General features: G+C 47.2%; 1 protein-coding gene across 1 annotated transcript in view; it reads right to left on the bottom strand.

The window, feature by feature from the left end:
* Positions 1–362: 362 nt before the first annotated feature.
* ttll7 (tubulin tyrosine ligase-like family, member 7) overlaps positions 363–21,819 on the bottom strand; it is a 170,987-nt gene continuing 149,530 nt past the window's right edge. The window contains exons 18-19 of the mRNA XM_067989644.1: positions 10,704–10,864; positions 363–540 (exon numbers count right to left, since the gene is read on the bottom strand). Coding sequence (XP_067845745.1) covers positions 363–540; positions 10,704–10,864 — 339 coding nt within the window. The remainder of the gene's footprint in view (positions 541–10,703; positions 10,865–21,819) is intronic.

Here is a 21,819-nt window from a genome sequence, read left to right as displayed (position 1 = left end):
TATGGTATTTTGTATAAATACTAAAGATTGCATGCCATTTGTAAGCTTGGAACCACCCAATCACTACTATCTGATTTACCTTGTACATAGTATTTACAGCACAGAAACAGGCCATTTGGCCCAACAGGTCTATGCCGGTGTTTATGCTCCACACGAGCCTCCTCTCACCTTAGTTCATCTCACGCTATCAACATATCCTCCTATTCCTTTCTCCCTCATGTACTTATCTAGCTTCCCCATAACTTTTATTTTTGGCGGTGACCTGTACAATGGACATTGGCCCTTCACCTTGGTTTCTCAATATAAAAAATAAACATATCACACACAGTGTCATCTACAACAATGAGCAGGATAAAGGAGTCTCACCTGTTGTCTTCCCATTCATGGCTGAACCCAGGAAGGGACCCCTTGGAATCAGCAGCAAATCTGTAAACCACTAGCAGGCAGTCTTTGCAAAGTTGCACCAGCCTCTGACAGCACTGCAGTTCCTGAGACGTGGCCGCCTCTGCGCTTCGATTGAACATGGTTTCCCAAGAGCTCCTGCTGCCATAGAAACAGGCACCACCTCAGTATTCTCAGCAAGATCACACCGGGAAGGCCGAAATCAGCCCACCTTAGCTTACCCAGCTGGAAAAAAATCCATAGTTAAACCCTTCCCGAAGCCCCATCGTACAGCCCAACTGTCAAAGGTTGCCATATTATAGACGGGCCCCTTAGCAACAGTGGGTGGGAAAAGTAGCACAGCCCCAGCAATGGCAGCAATGGGGAATAACACGCAGCTGAAAGCCGATCAGATAATCCAGCTCTGCACTCCGCGACCGGCTGCTTACAATGTAATTCTGACAAATTGAGGGCACAAAAGACTAAAATTAAGTTAATCCTGATTCCACATCCGTGGAAAAATGAATTTTTTTTTTAAACTAAGCTCCTTTTTTATTAAAACATGTGCGTTAATGTGTCTGTATGTCACTCCCAAACAGATTAAAAGCATGCATTTCATAAATAGAGCCCCTTATTTCATTATGATGCTCTTGGCAGTATTCTCACAGGATGGGGTCTAATAGAATTGTACACTTATAATGTTTTCCTTACCGTGTTTCGAGTTTACATTCATGCTGATAAAATTACAGTATTATGATTAATAATCAGCAAAATCAGCAAAGAAATGCACAATTGATATTTCACATGGGAACAAATATTGTAGTATCCGCTGCAAATTTCTGCGTGTCCTACTTTCTGAAATCAAATACTTTGCTTTCTGATATCACCTGACTACGTGGAGCCCTGTCCCCACTGTCGATTCTGACCGGGCTTCCGACCCATGCGCTCATTCCACCCAAATCTCTCCTCTGCTCACTACCCAGCTCAACCCATTTGGGTAGAGGCCTAAGGAGGAACATGAAGTTGCCAATTCCCACATGTCAATGAGTAACCGAGCTCCCCCTCACTGCTTGCATCCCCCAAGTAAGGTGTTGCGACTACTGCCCCTCGCCCCCTCTCCACTCCGGCTCCGCCTGCAGCCGCCTGCCAAGCAAAATCAACACCATTGTCGCCCAACTTTTTAAAAAATGTAATTCTTGGGATATGGGCATCACTCGCATAAGCCGGCATCTATTGCCCATCCCTAGTCGCCCTTGAGAAGGCGGTAGGGCCGCCTTCTTGAACCACTGCAGTCCGTGTGGTGAAGGTGCTCCTATAATGGGAATAAAGGGGACAATAGAACATGGATACAGAATTGGCTAAATGACAGGAAACAGAGAGTAGTGGTGAACGGTTGTTTTTCGGACTGGAGGGAGGTGTGCAGCGGTGTTCCCCAGGGGTCGGTGCTGGGACTCCTACTTTTCTTGATATATATTAATGACTCAGACTTGGGTGTACAGGGCACAATTTCAAAATTTGCGGATGACACAAAACTTGGAAGGTTAGTGAACAGTGAGGGGGATAACGATAGACTTCAAAAGGATATAGACAGGCTGGTGAAATGGGCGGACACGTGGCAGATGAAGTTTAACACGGAAAAATGCGGTAAGAAAATTTCAGTAGGAAAAATGAGGAGAGGCAATATAAACTAGAGGGCACAATTCTAAAAGGGGTGGAGGAACAGAGGGACCTGGGGGCGTATGTGCATAAATCGTTGAAGGTGGCAGGGCAGGTTGAGAAAGTGGTTAAAAAAGCATACGGGGTCCTGGGCTTTATAAACAGAGGCATAGAGAACAAAAGCAAGGAAGTCATGATGAACCTTCATAAAACACTGGTTCGGCCACAACTGGAGTATTGTGTCCCGTTCTGGGCACTGCACTTTAAGAAGGATGTGAAGGCCTTAGAGAGGGTGCAGAGGAGATTTACTAGAATGATTCAAGGGATGAGGGACTTAAATTACGTGGATAGACTGGAGAGGCTGAGATTGTTCTCCTTGGAACAGAGAAGGTTGAGAGGAGATTTGATAGAGGTGTTCAAAATCACGAAGAGTCTAGGCAGAGTGGATAGAGAGAAACTGTTCCCATTGGCAGAAGGGTCAAGAACCAGAGGGCATAGATTTAAGGTGATTGGCAAAAGAACCAAAGGTGATATGAGGAAAAACTTTTTCACACAGCGAGTGGTTAAGATCTGGAATGCTCTGCTCGAGGGAGTGGTGGAGGCAGATTCAATCATGGCCTTCAAAAGGGAACTGGATAAGTACTTGAAACGAAAAAATGTGTGCGGCTACGGGGATAGGCCGGGGCAGTAGGACTAGCTGGATTGCTCATGCATAGAGCCGGCACGGACTCGATGGGCCGAATGGCCTCCTTCCATGCTGTAACCTTCTATGATTCCAATGCTGTTAGGTAGGGAGATCCGGGATTTTGACCCAGCGATGATGAAGGAACAGTCGATATGTATCCAAGTCAGGATGGTGCGTGACTTGGAAGCGAACTTGGAGGAGATGGTGTTCCCATGGGCCTGATGACCTCGTTCTTCTAGATGTTGGAGGTCATGGGTTTGGGGGGTGCTATCGAAGAAGCTGTGCTATCTACCTCTGCGCATGTGACCGTGGAAGCTTTATGAACTAATATATAGCAATCTCGTCACGGTTTGTAAACCCAGTATTAAGCTTTGCTTTTCAAAAAAATAAAAAGTGTGATGTTACATAATTTTAAAAAGAGTTAACCTTTAAAATACAACAACAACTTGCATTTATATAGCGCCTTTAAAGTAGTAAAACGTCCCAAGGCGTTTCACAGGAGCGATTATCAAACAAAATTTGACACCAAACCACACAAGGAGATATTAGGACAGGTGACCAAAAGCTTGGTCAAAGAGGTAGGTTTTAAGGAGCGTCTTAAAGGAGGAGAGAGAGGTGGAGAGGGGGAGAGGTTTAGAGAAGGAATTCCAGAGCTTAGGGGCTAGGCAGCTGAAGGTACAGCCGCCAATGGTGGGGCGATTAAAATGGTGGGCGCGCAAGAGGCCAAAATTGGAGGAGCGGAGAGATCTCGGAGGGTTGTAGGGCTGGAGGAGGTCACAGAGATAGGGAGGGGGCGAGGCCGTGGAGGGATTTGCAACCATGGATGATAATTCTATAATCGAGGTGTTTAAAATAGAAGCTCTTTAGTGGCGCCTGGCATTACGAGATGTGAATTGCTAACATTTATGAAACTGGCTGCTTCTTAAACCTCTCGCACGGAGTCCCATCTGCACCGAGTACGAACGCACAAAATTGATGGGCAGGAAAAGACCTACTGGGTCCATCAAGCCTGCCCCACACCATGATGGCCAGACCATCATGACTAAACACTTCTTCCCTCAACGTTCCACCTCCACTCCACCTCAACCACCCACCCGCCCCCGCAGCCATGTAATCTCCTGGGAGAGGCAGGGATAAAAAAAACCCAGAGTACAAATCAATTGAGAAGTCTTCCCGAAACTAATATTTCTGAATGATCTGAAATGTGTTTGGGAGGTTAATGTATTGTGGTGAGCACCACTGAGCTCCCTGTTGATTGAAACTCCGTTTTATGGTAGATTGCAGCTGGTACACGGGTGAAATTGTACTGCGTGTTGTTAGCAACAAACTAGTTAATGAGTTTGTATCAAATTCTGCTATTTTATAAGAAGGCATTAAGGCTCATTAACATAGCAGACAAAGGAAGGTAAGCACACATTAGTGCATTTGTTGCTAATATCGCACAGTGTGATGTCAACCCCGTATCTTTTAAGGGATTAAATCATCCATGCTGGGCTTTCTTTTAAGAGCGGAGTTAAACACAGCAGAGGCAGGATTAATACTGGAACTGGACGACGTCCAACGAGTAAAGGGAGGGCTATCCTTTTCCTATTAGGATGCTGAAATTTTACAGGGTGCGTGTCGAGTTTTATAATAAGATTTCAAGTTCTATTTTGGGTCTTTGCAGCCAGGCTCCATGTGAAAGCAAGGGTTGTGTTTTCTGCTGTGTATTTTCAAAGATAACAATGAGGAACGGAGGCTCTGGTTGTTTCTTTATTCCCCGCAGCAAACCCCCACTCCCCCCCCCGCCAGCCTAGGCATGCTGAGGTCAAAGGTACAGCCACAATTGAATGCAACACTGCTTGAGTAAGCACAATGGCAACAGGGTCACGGGCTTTCTCGTGCAAAATTGGCATGGTGTGGGTTTTGGTTTGCTGGCGCTGATGAAATACCCTTTGGCTAATTGCCGTGGCTTCGTTCTAACTATTGACTGGGGTTAGCATTGTATCCAGGAGAGCAATCCGCTACTTATGCAGTATTTTCTTTTATTAAACGCATGGGCAGTAATTTCACAAGGCTTCATTCACAGTGTGCGGCTTTGCTAGACGGGGACACCGCTCACAGAATCGGTCCTGATCTCCGACCTGTTCTCCGAGCAATAGGACCCCCAACTGTCAACATATTGATGAGGCATCTGCCTCACTCAGGCGGGTGCCTCGACCGCTCTTCATTAAAATCGTTGCAAGGCGATATCGAAGCAGGAGAAAGAGTCGCTTGATTTTAACTCCCGTACCACCCAATTTCCACCGGGCGGAGAGAGTTAAAATCCGCCCAGCCCTCTTCTTCCCAGACTGAAAAGCTCAAGTCTCTCCGGCCTTTCCTCATAACTCAGACCCTGGACACTAGGGATCAGTCTCGTGGCACTTCTCTGCACCACCTCTGGTGCTTGAATGTCTCCCTCTTTCTTCGGTCACCAGGACTGGGCACAGGATTCACGGTACGGTCTGATCCAGAGCACTGCACAGTCTGATCACGACTTTCTTCGACTAGTATTCTACTGCTTTGGCTGTGTCGTTCAACGTTCAATTCGAGATGTTGACCACTGAGTCTGCCAGGATTCCTAGGTCTCTTTCAACTTTGTTCTTAACTATTTCAACACATTTCATGAAGTATGCATGTTGCCAATGTTCCCTTCCTACGTGCAATATTTTGCACTTGTCTACATTAAATTCCATCTATCATTGTTCCTCTATCTCTGTAACCTCCTCCAGCCCTACAAACCTCCAAGATCTCTGCGCTCCTCCAATTATTGCCTCTTGCGCAGCCCTGATTTTCTTCGCCCCGCCATTGGCGGCCGTGCCTTCGGCTGCCTAGGCTCCAAGCTCTGCAATTCCCTCCCTAAACCTCTCCGCCTCTCTACCTCTCTCTCTCCTCCTTTAAGACGCTCCTTAAAACCTACCTCTTTGACCAAGCTCTTGGTCACCCGTCCTAATATCTCCTTATGTGTCTCGGTGTCAAATTTTGTTTGATAATTGACCAATTTCCATTGAGTTTCTGAGTCCAAGTCACGATGTTAATTAGAAACTGTGGTGGTCCCAATATTGAGCCCTGGAACACCCCACACAGTACTTAACCCCCCCGTCCCACACACACACCCCCTGACATCAGTCCTCAAACCAGTACCCACTGATTTCTACCCTTCAGCCAGTTTCTCATCCATACCCAAGTTTTGCTCAGCTTTGAGTTTAATTGGTAATACTCTGTGTGGAACTTTATCAAATGCTTTTTGGAAGTCTAAGTACACAATGTAGTAGGGTTTCCTACTGTCGACTTGTGTTGTCACTTCCGCCAAGAAGATTAGTCAGGCTGGTCTTTCCTGTCAAAAGCCAAGCTGGTATTAACGAGGATGTTTTTGCACAGACAATCCTGAAGTTCAATCCTGATACTCGATTCCATTATTTTTACGCGGAACTGAAGTGAGACAAATGGGTCTGTAGTTGCCCGTGTCTGTTTTGTCCCCCTTTTTGGGTACAAGCACCGCGTTGGCCCATTTCCAATCTACTAGTGCCTCTCCAGTGTCCGACGACTCCCTTCTAAAGATTGTCAGTGGTTGAGGGAGAGAGGGGGTGGGGGGACTGTGAACCCGGGCTCTTTGTTTCCCATTCCCGGGCAGCAGATGCTGAGACTAACCGTCACGCCCCATACGATGTCTCAGCTGAAATCAGCTGGTACATAGGAGGCAACTTTAACCTAACCTGCCCGTCGGGAAACTAACGGGATCTGGTGGAACACTGGAATCACACCCCTCAATGGAGAGTGAAATCGGGCAGGGTGTAAAAACCAGCATTGCTCCCGATCCTGTCGGTTTCCCGACGGGCGGGTTAGGTTAAAATTGCCCCCTTAATTCTCCCCAATCGAGACTGGTTGAATTCTGTTCCGTGTTTTGCTCAGGTTCAACTGAAAGCACGTAAATGGGCACAAACTAACACCCGTGTAATCCTCTCACTGTTTATTTTTTGTACGATCTGGGATTGCCGGTATAAGCTGGGGTGACATAAGTTTTTCTTTAAAAGGAAACACTTTGGACTGTTTTTTCACTGCTGGATAATGTACAACTCAAACTCCTTCAAAGTGCCTTGTCCTTCATCTTAATGCCCATATCTGTTTACTATATATAAAAAAACAAGTAACACATTGCAGATGTCCCGGGAGGAGATGTGCACTTCCCACACTACAATCCTAAATTCTGTCAGATAAAACTGCCTTTCACTGCAGGAGAAATTTATTTTTAGGTAAACACACACACACCCGCGGCAGCATGATTCTTTAAAGTGCCGATAATTATAAATTAAAACATCTAAAGCCAGATGAAATTAATTTGAGGTTTTGGGTCTCTGCTCTCAAACCTTCAATTAATGGATTTACTTTAATGATCTTTGAGGTTTAAAAGCCTGCAGCGTAATGCGATCTTGGGAGTAAAGTGCTCTGTGTTGCTGTTGAGTTTGTCTTTTCAAGGCTTGGTGGTGTGGCTCATGGTTGCTTCCGTCTTGCCCGGTCCAAAACTAGATGGGGGCGGGGCAGTATTTTAAAAAGACTGTGCGCATTGGTGAAATGGTTCCAACCGCACACCGTGGAGGGAGCTGGATTATGCGCTTTGCAAACGGGAACCAGGACTCTTCAAGCATGCTGAAGACTGATTAAAAACTGGACTTCGTCGTTCCAGGTTTCAATCTTCACAATTACCAGGTGGTTTCCTCAAGACTATGAAGCCCCCCCCCACCCCCACACCCATCGAAACATTACCGTCCTTGCTCAATACCCACACTTTCCAACAGGGCTGGCCAGATGGCAATCAGGGCAATTTTCCCCCAACCTGGCCCAGGGGCACCAAAGCCAATTGTAGCATCCCAATCAGCACCGGGCAACCTCGAAATAGAATCTGACAAGGATGGGTCAAGGTACATAGGAACAGGAGAAGGCCATTCAGCCCCTCGAGCCTGTTCCGCCATTCAATTAGCTCATGGCTGATTTGTATCTTAACTCCAGCTACCTGCCTTGGTTCCATATCCCTTAGAGAATACAATCCCTCTCGGGGTTGTATTCTCTAGAGTTTCGAAGGTTAAGCGGTGGGTGATCTGATCGAAGTTTATAAGATATTAAGGGGAACAGATAGGGTGGATAGAGAGAAACTATTTCCGCTGGTTGGGGATTTTAGGAGTAGGGGGCACAGTCTTAAAAATTAGAGTCGGACCTTTCAGGAGCAAGATTAGAAAACATTCCTACACACAAAGGGTGGTAGAAGTTTGGAACTCTCTTCCGCAAATGGCAATTGATACTTGCTCAATTGCTAAATTTAAATGTGAGACAGATAGCTTTTTGGCAACCAAAGGTATTAAGGGATATGGGCCAAAGGCAGGTATATGGAGTTAGATCACAGATCAGCCATGATCTTATCAAATGGCGGAGCAGGCACAAGGGGCTGAATGGCCTACTCCTGTTCCTATGTTCCTATGTTCCTAGATACTACACTGGAGTCAAGACTACTACTGGTCCAGGCTTTTACCCACTAAGCCATAGGGAAGCTGGAACCAGTAACAAGATCCTGTGTTATAATGAACAGCAACGGCACATGAACAGCACAACAAACACTGCAGTTGGTACTCTCGGGGGCTAGCAATCACAGTTCTATCCTGAACGTTGGGCAGTGAGATGGAAGACAGATCTCCAAAGCTAGACTTCAAATGAGCTGACCCTTCAGTTTTTTCCTGGATTTGATCCAACTGAATCCAAATATTTTACCCTAGCAGAGAGCGTTGCGTTCCACCCATCGACCCAGTTATTTAATCACTGTCCCTAATGCCGGCGAGATTTTCTGCGTGAATACAGTGAGGCCAGTTCTCAGGCACTGGCTGTGTCTCCACCTAAACGAGCTGACATCGCATTGTAATGCAAAGTCTGCCGACTTAAATAATTGTCGGGCGCGCTGGGAGTGCGGCGAGTTTGTGGAGGGGGATTTTCAAACGCTGGTGGCGTCTAAGCAGGAAAGGTGATCTGGGGAAGGATCTCCCAACAACAACAACAACAACAACAACAACAACTTGCATTTATATAGCGCCTTTAACATAGCAAAACGTCCCAAGGCGCTTCGCAGGAGCGATTATCAAACAAAATTTAACACCGAGCCACATGAGGAGCTATTAGGACAGGTGTAGGTTTTAAGGAGCATCTTAAAGGAGGAGAGACAGGGAGAGAGGTTTATGGAGGGAATTCCAGAGCTTAGGACCTAGGCAGCTGAAGGCACGGCCGCCAATGGTGGAGCGATGAAAGTCGGGAATGCGCAAGAGGCCAGAACTGGAGGAGCGCAGAGATTTCGGAGGGTTGTAGGTCTAGAGGAGGTTACAGAAATTGGGAGGGGCGAGGCCATGGAGGGATTTGAAAACAAGGATGAGAATTTTAAAATCGAGGCCTTCCAGGACTGGGAGCCATCGTAGGTCGGCTGAGATGAGTGCAGCTCCAACAACACTCAAGAAGCTCCACACCATCCAGGACAAAGCAGCCCGCTTGATTGGCACCCCATCCACCACCCTAAACATTTACTCCCTTCACCACCGGCGCACTGTGGCTGCAGTGTGTACCATCCACAGGATGCACTGCAGCAACTCGCCAAGGCTTCTTCGACAGCACCTCCAAAATCTGCGACCTCTACCACCTAGAAGGACAAGAGCAGCAGGCACGTGGGAACAACACCACCTGCACGTTCCCCTCCAAGTCACACACCATCCCGACTTGGAAATATATCGCCGTTCCTTCATCGTCGCTGGGTCAAAATCCTGGAACTCCCTTCCTCACAGCACTGTGGGAGAACCGTCACCACACGGACTGCAGCGGTTCAAGAAGGCAGCTCACCACCACCTTCTCGAGGGCAATTAGGGATGGGCAATAAATGCCGGCCTCGCCAGCGATGCCCACATCCCATGAACGAATATAAAAAAGCACAGGGGTGATGGGTGAACGGGACTTGGTGCGAGTTAGGATACGGGCAGCAGAGTTTTGGATGAGTTCAGTTTATGGAGGGTGGGAGATGGGAGGCCGGCCAGGAGAGCACTGGAATACTCGAGTCTGGAGGTAACAAAGGCGTGAATGAGGGTTTCAGCAGCAGATGAATCTTTTGGGGAAGAATTGCCCCATTGAGACCCAAGGTTGACAGAGGTCGTAGGCGAGACGATCCTGATGCAAGGTCGCAGCCACCCAGGAAAACGGGTGTTAAGTGACCGTAAGCCTCAGGCCTTCACAGCTGAAACTATGGGCCCCTGGCATAGGGGTCGCCAACCCTCCAGGATCGTCCTGGAGTCGTCAGGAATTAAAAATTAATCTCCTGGACACTGCTTCTGGCAACCCTGGAGAAAAATTATTCGGATCATTTTCTTTGAACACTTTCATTTATTAGTCATAAAAATATTGAAGATGGGGGAGAAAAGGCAGTTTGACTGACAGTCAAGAAGCATCCAATCGAGTAAAGCAGATTCTGTTTGCTTTTCAATTGGCCGCAGGAAGGTGATGTACCGTGAGGGTGGTTGTGGCGGGTGACCAATGGCGGGAGCGAGGAGGTTGGAGGCGGGAGGATGTGACGATACCTCCGGGAATACGTCCAACCAGAGTTGGCGACCCTACCCCGGCATCATCGTGCCATTTTTCCATTCAACTTTTAACCACTACATTTACTGGACGGCCAAAGGCTAAAACTAGGCTTTTTAGGGGAGAAATGTCAATTGCTGGAGCTCGAGGTACAAACACTTAACGTGCTTGGACTACATTCCTGTGTGAACTATTTTTTAACGCAGGTTTTAACCCGTTTATCTTAAACAGGTTAGAGCCCGTGTAAAAATAGCGTGTACCGCCGGGCGATCGGTCGGGAATTTCGCCACTCTGAATTTCGACCCTTGCTTTATGTGATTCAAAACCAGATGGGTGGCCAATCCTAATTACAATTTGCGTTACCTACCCTGAATTGGAGAAACAGTTCCAAAGCCCTTGCCCATGGCTCCAGAGCAAGCGATTAAAAACACGATTGAAGATGCGGTACAACCGTAGACTTTCGACATCGTGTACCTTCCATACCCGCTGAACGATGGAGCGAATGTTGGTTCTCACAATGTCCAGAACCTGAAAATCAATTCAGAAACACACACAAAAAACACAAACGGATTAATGCTCTTTTACTGAGAATCCAGGGTGAGGGGGGTCAAGCATTTTGGGACATTTCTGAGAGACCACGACGAGGGGAGCTACATAAGTGCAAAATGTTTTCTTTCTTGATCCCCTTGCACTGCTGCCATCCCAACTCAGTTGGTGGTCGGGGGCCGGGCGGGGTGGGGGGGGGGAATTCTGAGTTATAAACCTTAAGGTGTTGTCAATGCCATTCCATATTTGGAACAGATTGGGGAGGGGGAGGGGGGACAGATCGCCCACAGGCCATGCTCACCAGGAGGTGCTCCAGTGAAACTAAGGTAGAAGGCAGCCTAGTTTCAATAATTGGTTTCACATGGTTAAAGTGCAGGTTGGCGGGCGTATGCACGACTGACACTATGCCTTACCCACCAGGGTCGTGAGATTTTAAAATTCTCATCCATGTGTTCAAATTCCTCCGTGGCCTCGCCCCTCCCCATCTCTGAAACCTCCTCCAGCCCTACAACCCACCGAGATCTCGGCGCTCCTCCAATTCTGGCCTCTTGCGCACCCACGATTTTCATTGCACCACCATTGGCGGCCGTGCCTTCAGCTGCCTAGGCCCTAAACCTCTCCGCCTCTCACTCCTCCTTTAAGATGCTCCTTAAAACCTACTTCTTCGACAAAGCTTTTGGTCACCTATCCTAATTATCTCCTTATGTGGCTCGGTGTCAAATTTTGTTTGATAATCGCTCCTGTGAGCTGCCCTTGGGACCTTTTACTACATTAAAGGAGCTGTACAAATCCAAGTTGTTGTTTTTGTTGTTGGAAAATTACAGTGCGCTCCTTTAAACTTTCTGTCAGTAGACAGAAAATTGAGAGGAGTGTATCTGTGATTTTCTGATGTGTGCTCCCGGAGGGAAAGGCTCAGTGCTGGGAGCCCACGATCGTTACTTCAGCCCTACAGTTAAGGTTTGTTTCTCCCCCTTTGGAGACCATAAAATCAATGGCCTGATTTTGGGGTTGACCACATTTTATCTATAACCGGACTGGATATTTTTAAAAAAAGACTGATTTACTATACTATAAATAGTTAAACCGAGGCCCCGTCCTCCCTCTCAGGTGAACGTAAAAGATCCCACGGCATTATTTCGAAGAAGAGCAGGGGAGTTCTCCCCAGTGTCCTGGCCAATATTTATCCCTCAACCAACATCACTAAAAAAGCAGATTATCTGGTCGTTATCTCATTGCTGTTTGTAGGAGCTTGCTGTGCGCAAATTGGCTGCCACGCGTCCTACATTACAACAGTGACAACAGTGGTAGCTCGTGTCTGCGTTGGTGAGCTGGCCAAAGGATTGGAAATAATTAAGGGACAGCTGGGGGAGGGGGGGGGGTAGAACTCGGAGACACAATAGAGCTGGGACATCACTACAGAGGTAAGGAGGACATTGTGTACAAGCAAAATGGGAGATGGTGGAAATAGAGAAAGGAAACGGTAAGAGCGAGTTAGGAGACTGTGGGCTTAGATTCAGTGAATGGAGAAGCGAAGAGTCGGGAGACTGTGAGCATTGAGCAAGGAGGTAAGGCAGATACTGAAACAAAGAGTGGTGGATAAAAGGAGAAAACATGATCAAGGTGAAGGATGTTAGTGCTGGAGAATGGAATAGATTCCATCGCAGGCACTCAGTGTCAGTATCAAGCGGTCCCAAACATAGCATGTTTAGATGTGGAGTGAAGCTCCCTCTACTCTGCTCCGCTCTGCTCTGCTCCATTCTCCTCCAACAATCAGATTCGTCTCCAGCCTCAGAAGATGAGGTTCTGACCAAGAGTGTGCCATTTGAGCATTTTCCATCCTCTCACCACTGACTGAAATGGCCAATTCGTGGTGAATTAGGGACTACAGCCTGGGTTGAGACTGCGGGTAGAGGGATCTCTCTCCACACCAGTCTGAGCTGGATCTGAATGCAGAGCCTGAGAGGTGAAAGGTCAGTGTTTAACCACACTGATGCCACCCAGTACCTCCTTCCCCCTAAACTTTTTGTTAATTTTAACAGTGAGTGGCATTGTCGATTTTGTTGATACTCCGCCATTCCGTATCGACTTTTTACGTTCTTAGAGACACCTGTTCTTTATACATTCAGGAAGGTCCCCGGCATGCTCCCAGACTCGTACGTCAAGCATGACAAAGGACCAGAGAGTGACTGCCACCCGTGGAATGGGACTCCAGCAAGACCTTCAGGGCAGGAAGAGGGAAGGAGGCAAATTTGCAAGCAAAAGGGAGAAAGAAAAATGAAATAAAATGTATTTTAAAAAACAAAGCCACCACCTTAAACAGTCAATATACCAATAAGTGTTGTACGTGTCAGCTTAGTGGGCAGTAATAATGCTTGTGAGTCAAAAGATTGTCATTTTCAAGCCCCACTCCTGGACTTGAGCACATAATCTAGGCAGACATTTCAGTGCCGCACCAAGGGAGTGCTGCACTGTCAGAGGTGCCATCTTTCAGTTGAGATGCTGAATCGAGGGCCTGTCTTCTGCCTGTTCAGGCAGATGTGAAAGATCCCATGGCACTTTAACAGGAAGTTCTTCTGGTGTCCTAATCCCTTAGCCATCGCCAGCAAAACTGGTCGTTCATATGACAGCTGTTCGTGGGACCTTACTGGGCACAAATTGGCCGTTGTGTTTGCCTACAAAAGAATTTTGAAAGTAATCAATTGGCTATGAAACGTGTTGTGACTTCCTGAGGATGTGAAAGGTGCCATATAAATTCAAGTCTTTCTATATCAGTCTTTCTGTGTCAAACATAGCTCTTAGCAGGTTCCAAAAATCAGGTCTCTTGTGAAGGATGTGTTAGAAATAATTAAACCTCTTGGGGGTGATTTTAGGGGGCAATTGCGGGTGCATTGGGGGTGGTGGGGGCTCCAAAAATCGCGGAAATCCCGTTCGGGTTCGGAAGCCGGCTCCAACCCGCCGACTTCCGAGTTTCTCAGCGACCCACCTGTGTGCGGGCGGGCAACCTGAAAACAGGAGTCCTGCCGGCAATTAAAGCCGGCGGGATGACAGTTAAAGAATCATTGAGGTACTTAAGGCACTTTACCTGCGATAGAGTAAGTGATTAGAACGATTTTTAACTTACCTGGGCGGCTTGCCCACCGCTTCTGATTCACGCCTGGTGAAACCAGACCTGAAGGGCCGGATCAGGGAACAAGAAACTAAATAAATTAAATAAAAAACCATAGACGGAAGTGAAAACACAAAAGGGATCTACATTTGCACCCTGCTCCGATGTCCGAATACTCCCGCTCCGACGTCCCCCTCTTCACCCCTCCGACGTCCTCCCGATGTCCCACTCTTCACCACCCCCCCCCGATCTTCCCCTCTCCCCCCCACCCCACCCACGTTGCAGCTCCTGACGGCAGCCAGTCAGTCAGGCTGGCTGCCAGGCGCGAAACCCGGAGAGGACGTTAATCATCAGCAATCACCACGCGACCGCGTCGGAAACGGTGAGATTTGTTCGTGCGGGTTTGCCACGGGCACCTTCACCTCCCGCCCACGTCCCCCCGCTGCCAACCCGCCACCATTGTAAAATCGAGCCCTTTGTTTTTGAGTTGACTATTGCTGTGAAAGTAAGTGGAATCTCCAATCGAATTTTGACCCTATACCCTTGCAAGCTTGCAACGCTTTAAACTGAGGCACGAGACTACACAACCCCCCGCTGCGAGCTTCCCTTTGTGCCTTATTCCAAAAGTGTGCCGACGGGAAAAAAAAACTGGAAAATTAATCGGAACCAATTGTTGCAGGTCGTTGGGACGGGAGGAGGTTTCGCTTTGAGTTTCAGTGGGTTCCCACAAGCAACACTGAAATATTCTGCATGCTTAAAGGCTCCAAGCATCACGGAATTCTATTTCACAATCAATCTCAGTAGCTGGCTGTCGACGACGAGAAATGGCACAAGGGCTTGCCCCGTTGTGATTCAATTGCTCTCCAATGCCTGACTCTCTTCTATGTGGCTTTGCAAAGGTCAAATTGATAGTCATTTATTTTCACGTAAAGAATCACATTACACTGACCTTTTTAAAAAAAAAATCAAGTTGTCAATCTGAGAATATCCAACCACGGTAGGGTGTGTGGTGGGGGAGGGGAGGAGCAGGGAGGTGGGTGTCACAACTGAGCCCAATCTTGTCCATTTATACAGAAAATCTTGCCGGACCCAAGACAGACAAGAGCAGCAATGACATAGGAACACCATCAGCTCCAGGTCCCCCTCCAAGTCATACACCACGCTGACTTGGACATATATCGCTGTTCCTTCCTCATCAAAGGGTCAATATCCGGGAATTCCCTACCTAATACCATCGCGGGAGTAGCACCACCACATGGACTGCAGCGGTTCAAGGCGGCTCACCACCACCTTCTCAGGGCAACTAGGGATGGGCGATAAATGCCGGCCTCACCAACATCACCCACAAATAAAATAAAGACCTCCACACCTAAATTCTCGATATGTGCTTCCATCACGAGGAGTTCTATGAATTCTGTCTCCGCCCCAGGTACTTCAAATTCTTGAGTTCACCGAGAGGTTCTTAAAGGGGCAACTAACACAACAGAGTTCTTCTTAGCTTTCAGGGAAAACAATCTAGTTAAGTGACAACACCCCTTTAAAATAGATCACAAACAGAATTGACGTGAAGCTAGATAACCTGGCCAAGAGTGAACAAGGAAGAGTCAGACCCGCACCGCTCACCTAAAGAAAGAATTTGCATTTATATAGCGCCTTTCACATCCTCAGGACGTCCCAAAGTGCTTTACAGCCCATGAAGTACTTTATGAAGTGTAGTCACTGTTGTAACGCACCTACTAGTTCTAATGATTAGTTCAGGTGCTCCATTGCCCTCCAATACCCTAGTCTTTCCTTGGTGGCATTACAATGTCAAATTGATAGCCATCTACTTTAATAAAAGGAAATACCGACAGCTTCTAGTGATTAGTTCAGGTGAAGCACAGGCAAACAGCTGGGCCACCGATGGAGGAAATTTGCTCTGACCTCTATTTCCAGTGAAATCATAAATGCGTTTTTTGCTAGAAATAATGAACATGAAAATCTTTCTGCTATGTTTGTAACGTTTCTCACACATAAAGAAATAAAGACTTGTATTTAAATAGCGCCTTTCACAACCTCAGGACATCCCAAAGCGCTTTACAGCCCATGAAGTACTTTTGAAGTATCGTCTCTGTTGTAACGTAGGAAACGGGGCAGCCAATTTGCGCACAGCAAGATCCCACAAACAGTAATGAGATAATGACCAGATAATCTGTTTTTTTTTAAGTGATGTTTGTTGAGGGATAAATATTGGCCAAGACACTGGGGAGAACTCCCCTGCTCTTCTTCGAAATAGTGCCAAGGGATCTTTTACGTCTGCCTGAGAGGGCAGACACATCTGAAAGACGGCACCTCAGACAGTGCAGCGCTCACTCAGTACTGCATTGGAAGTGTCAGCCTAGATCATGTGTTCAAGTCTCTGGAGCGGGGCTTGAATCCACAACCTTCTGACTCATGGGGGCGAGACCACTGAGCCACGGTTGACATTACACATTTGATATGGCCACATTTGCCACATTGCACATTATTTTATATTCAGGCTGGGGCTCTTTAGAAAAGAGAAGGCTGAGGGCTGACCTAATAGAGGTCTTTAAAATTATGAAGGGGCTTCATAGGGTAGACGTAGAGAAAATGTTTCCACTTGTGGGGGAGACCAGATCTAGGGGCCATAAATATAAGATAGTCACCAATAAATCCAATAAGAAATTCAAGAGAAACCTCTTTACCCGGTGACTGGTTAGAATGTGGAACTCGCTACCACAAGGAGTAGTTGAGGCAAAAAGCATAGATGCATTTAAGGGGAAGCCAGATAAGCACATGAGTGAGAAAGGAACAGAAGGATATGTTGTTAGGGTGAGATGAAGTAGGGTGGGAACAGACACATGTGAAGCATAAACACCGGCATAGACCAGTTGGGCCGAATGGCCTGTTTCTGTGTTGTAGATTCTATGCAATCCTGTGTAATATTTCTAACGTGCCATTGGCAGCAGAAGCATGGTACGGCCAGTGCACTGCCGACGGAGCCAGAGAATATAAACAAGGCGAATGTCGCACCTCTGACTGCATCCGGGAACCCGACCCGTCCCTTGGTGCCAGAAGTGGGAAGGCCTGCCCCCTCCTTGCTACTAGCCTCGAGACGAGCCCCTCAGACTCTGTTGAGTTAAAAGAGAGGCAAGCAGCTTGGAGGTGGCAGCTCTTCTCTTCCGGCATCCTGGCGTCACCATAAGCACACCTCGAGATTCTCAACAAAAGCAATGGCGCCATCTTCCCCTTCCTGGATGCTAGTGCTCCTTCTGTTTTACCTTATTCATGTTCGACCAGATCTAATTAAGGCAGTCTATTCTGCTCGTCCTGCACAGGGATAAAGTAATAATTTAATATACAGTGGCCACGGATCTCCTCAGACGTCGACGATAAGCTCACAGCAGTGATATCACGAGTGTTAATCAACAACAACTTGCATTTATATAGTGCCTTCAACACAGAAAAACGTCCCAAGAGCGTTATCAAACAAAATTTGACACCGAGTCACGTAAGGAGGTATTAGAGCAGGTGACCAAAAGCTTGGTCAAAGAGGTAGGTTTTAAGGAGCGTCTTAAAGGAGGAGAGAGAGGTAGAAAGGCGGAGAGGTTTAGGGACAGAATTCCAGAGATAGGGCCTAGGGAGCCGAAGGCACGGCAGCCAATGATGTAGCGATGACATTCGGGAATGTGCAAGAGGCCAGAATTGGAGGAGCGCAGAGATCTCGGAGGGTTGAAGGGCTGGAGGAGGTTACAGAGATAGGGAGGGACGAGGCCACAGAGAGATTTAAAAACAAGGATGAGAATTTTAAAATTGAGGCATTGCAGGACTGGGAGCCAATGTAGGTCAGCGAGCACAGGGGTGACGGGAGAACGGGACTTGGTGCCAATTAGTAAACAGGCAGCAGAGTTTTGGATGAGCTCAAGTTTACAGAGGGTGCAAGGTGGGAGGTCGGCCAGAAGAGCATTGTGGATGTCATCACACAGCCAAGCAGATGCAGCTCACTGATAGAGAGAAACAGAGAGAGAGATGAGAGAGCAGTGAATAATAGAGAGAGAGGCAGTACAAACAGTGGAGTCAAAATAGTCAAAGCGCCCACAAAACAAGCAGTATATTAGATAATAACAGGTATCCTGATAGTTTCAAGGCAGTAATCGAATCTGAGGAGTTCAGATGATAGCTATAAAGCACTCAGGCTTTATTCCGAAGATTTATGATGCTATTTGATAGCACTCTGATTAGATTATTACCTTGTGAGCACTCCCAACGTGGGCATAGTTAATGTGGCTTGACTAACTATGTGCACTTTGGTGGTCCCTTTATTATGTGAGTAGAAAATGAACACAGGGGACACTCAGCGAAGAGGGGACACTCAACAAACAGGGGACACTCAACAAACAGGGGATGCTCAACAAACAGGGGACGCTCAATGACATTTTTTAATCCTTTGAAAAATCATGATCTGTGCAGACACTGTTGTCAATTTGGCTAGTAATCCAATGGCTTCCATTCCTAATTTCTTCTCAAATATATTTTCGTCTTATGATTCTTCAATGTTTTGTTTTCCAAAAGCAGAAACAAATGGAAAAATTGGACAGGTGGTCACTTGACGCACTCCTCAGAGCAGGAGCAGCTCGCCTCCCCTCCCCCAACCCCTCCTCCCAAAGGGAGCCTCCCTGAAGCAGCACTGAAACAACAACGAACTGGAAGGGAGGGAATGGTAGCGTCGCCTGAAATGCTTTATATAGCCTCAATATTGGGCAAATACTTCCATGCAGCAGCCTCTCTAGTGTATGTCACTGTACACCAGAAGAAATCCAACCCAATGTACCGTGGGCCATTGTCTTACATATTGAGGAACTCCCGCTAAGTAATCACCTGATTGATTGCGTTACTCTGTTCAAAAGTACCCCTGTGACAGATTTCGATTTATACAGCATCATTAACTTAAAGCAAAATCCCACGGCAATCCATCGAAGGCATCTGGAATATGGATGCTGTGCCAGGAGAGGAGACTTAGGAGGGCTGACCAAAAGCTTGGCCGAAGAGATGGGTATTATAGGGTGGGGGAGAGGTGGGTCGGTTTAGGGAGTTAATTCAAGGGAATAGGACTTACGCAGCTGAAGGCTCTCCCACCATTTGTGGGATAAAGAGAGGGGGGGCGTGTACAAGAGGCTGGAGTCAGCACCCCTTCTTTCAGTTTGCCAGTTTCCCCACCCATCGCCTTATCCTCTCCTGAAGGCATTGATGCCGGGTAGGGTTCCATGGGCAGCTCTCTTCCTCCAGTCCCTCTCCCAAGTGACCATTGTTCAGCTCTGAATCTAATGGCACCCCAGCTGAGACCAGCTAACTCAGCTTAGAGCAGGAATCAAACCTGCGACCTTATAGTCTATGTGGCTCAATTACACAACAACAACTACTTGCCTTTATATAGCGCCTTTAACGTATTAAAAACTTCCCAAGGCGCTTCACAGCAGCGTAATCAGACAAAACTTTGACACGAAACCACATAAGGAGATATTCGGACAGGTGACCAAAAGCTTGGTCAAAGAGGTAGGTTTTAAGGAGCATCTTAAAGGAGGAGAGAGAGGCGGAGAGGTTTAGGGAGGGAATTCCAGAGTTTAGGGCCTAGGCAGCTGAAGGCACGGCCGCCAATGGTGAAATGAAGGAAATCAGGGATACACAAGAGGCCAGAATTGGAGCAGCGCGGAGATCTCGGAGGGTTGCAGAGCTGGAGTAGGTTACAGAGATAGGGAGGGGCGAGGCCATGGACACAATGCAATTTACTATTGTGGTATCCTTTTAACATTGCAGTTCTTCGCAGCGTACTGAATGGAAAAAAGTCTCCAATACAGTGTCCAAACGTCACTGCTGCAGCAGTTCAAGTTAACTGTGGAAAACAGCCCTATTACTTACATAACTTTCCATGTTCTCGATACCATTTCAGCAGCACATTAAACTTTATTAGCTCCAATATAGCATCCAGATGTTGCGAACAGGAAGCTGGGCAGCTTGTGCACAGACCCTCGTCTGCTTTGCAGTGAACCACAACTGATGCCTGGTTAACATCCTCATAAAAAAAACTCTGCCATTTGGCCTTTATGTTGGCGGGGGGGGGGAGAGGGAGGGGGGGAGGGGGTACGCTGCGGGGGAGGCGAATAATTACGGTAATATTTTAAAACAACATCTTAAGCTCTTGCTGATCGTGGTTAAGACCACCCAATTAAGCAAAGGGGATCTGTGCCTCTTCAAACCTTTTCAACTAAACTTCTGTCCTTCTGAAGAGTTTACGTGCGGGGCACTTCCTGCAGCATCTCCTTTAGGACGTCTCAATGCTTCCAAGAATGGTGCCAGAGACTGACAGCGTGCTCGCAAGTCCGCTGCCACGTTGAATCTGCTAAACTGCTTATTTCCTTATGCTGAGGATTTAAAGTACCTGACAGAAACGCCCCTATAACGTCTCAGAGCAGATTTGTCTCATAATCTGTAATCTGAAGCCTTTTCACGCAGTCAGATGAAATATCCACACATTTGACTCTGGAAATCCCAGCTGCATTTCATTGGCATATTGGACACAAGCTCCAAAATGCAGTCCAGCTCCCTGTTGAGTCTCTCCATCTGAGAGGTTGTTTCCCCTGGCTGGAGAGTCTAGAACTAGGGGGCATAGTCGCAGCATAAGGGGTCGGCCATTTAAGACTGAGATGAGGAGGAATTTCTTCACCCAGAGGGTTGTGAATCTTTGGAATTCTCTACCCCAGAGTCGTTGAATATATCTCAAGGCTGAGATAAACCGATTTCTGGACTCTATGGGGAATCAAGGGATATGGGGATCGGGCAGGAAAGTGGCAGATCAGCCATGATCTGATTGGACAGGCTCGAGGGGTCATGTGGCCTACTCCTGCTCCTATTTCTTATGTTCTTATCACTGATGGGACTGGAACGTAGGAACAGGAGTAGGCCATTCAGCCCCTCGAGCCTGTTCCGCCATTCAATGAGATCATGGCTGATCTGTATCCTAAACTCCAACTACCCGCCTTGGCTCCATATCCCTTAATACCATTGGTCCCTTGGTCACACTCAGTCCTAAAGGTAGCCACCAGTGTGGTTTTGGCTAGCAAAAATCTATCGATCTCAGATTTAAAATTATTAATTGAGCGAGCATCTACTGCTTTTTGTGGGAGAGAGTTCCACACTTCTACCACCCTTTGTGTGAAGAAGTGTTTCCTAACTTCTCTCCTGAATAGCCTGGCTCTGATTTTAAGGTACAGCACGGTTAGATGCAGAGTCATAGGCTGCGGTAGTGTAGTGGTTGTGTCACTGGAGTAGTAATCCAGAGAATTTTGAATTCAGTTTAAAGAATGTGGAAATAAAAAAAAGCTGGTATCAGTAAAAGTGACCAGGAAGCTGTCGGATTGTCATTAAAACCCAACTGGTTCACTGCTCTTTAGGGAAGGAAACCTGCCGTCCTTACCTTGTCTGACCTCTATGATTGACTCTTAACTGCCCTCTGAAGTGGACCAGCAAGCCACTCGGTTGTATCAAACCGCTACAACAAAGAATGTCCCCCACCAGCTTCTCAGGGTAACCAGACCTGGGCAACAAATGTCGGCCTTGCCAGCAATGCCCACATCCCCATATTCTGCCTCAATAGTATGCTGTAACCGAACGCCAAATAACCGAGTGACTATAATCATGCTGAGCGCTGATGAAAACTCTCACACTCAGTCCTAAAGGTAGCCACCAGTGTGGTTCTACGGAGAAGCTGATACTGTTTCTTAGTTCATCTGCATTACTTTCCCTAATGCTATACTCTGCTGTCCTCTTGTGGTGT

The sequence above is a fragment of the Heptranchias perlo genome, chromosome 9 (genome assembly GCF_035084215.1).
Source record: "Heptranchias perlo isolate sHepPer1 chromosome 9, sHepPer1.hap1, whole genome shotgun sequence".
Classification (NCBI taxonomy): Eukaryota; Metazoa; Chordata; class Chondrichthyes; order Hexanchiformes; family Hexanchidae; genus Heptranchias; species Heptranchias perlo.
This window is presented reverse-complemented; position numbering and strand designations above follow the sequence as displayed.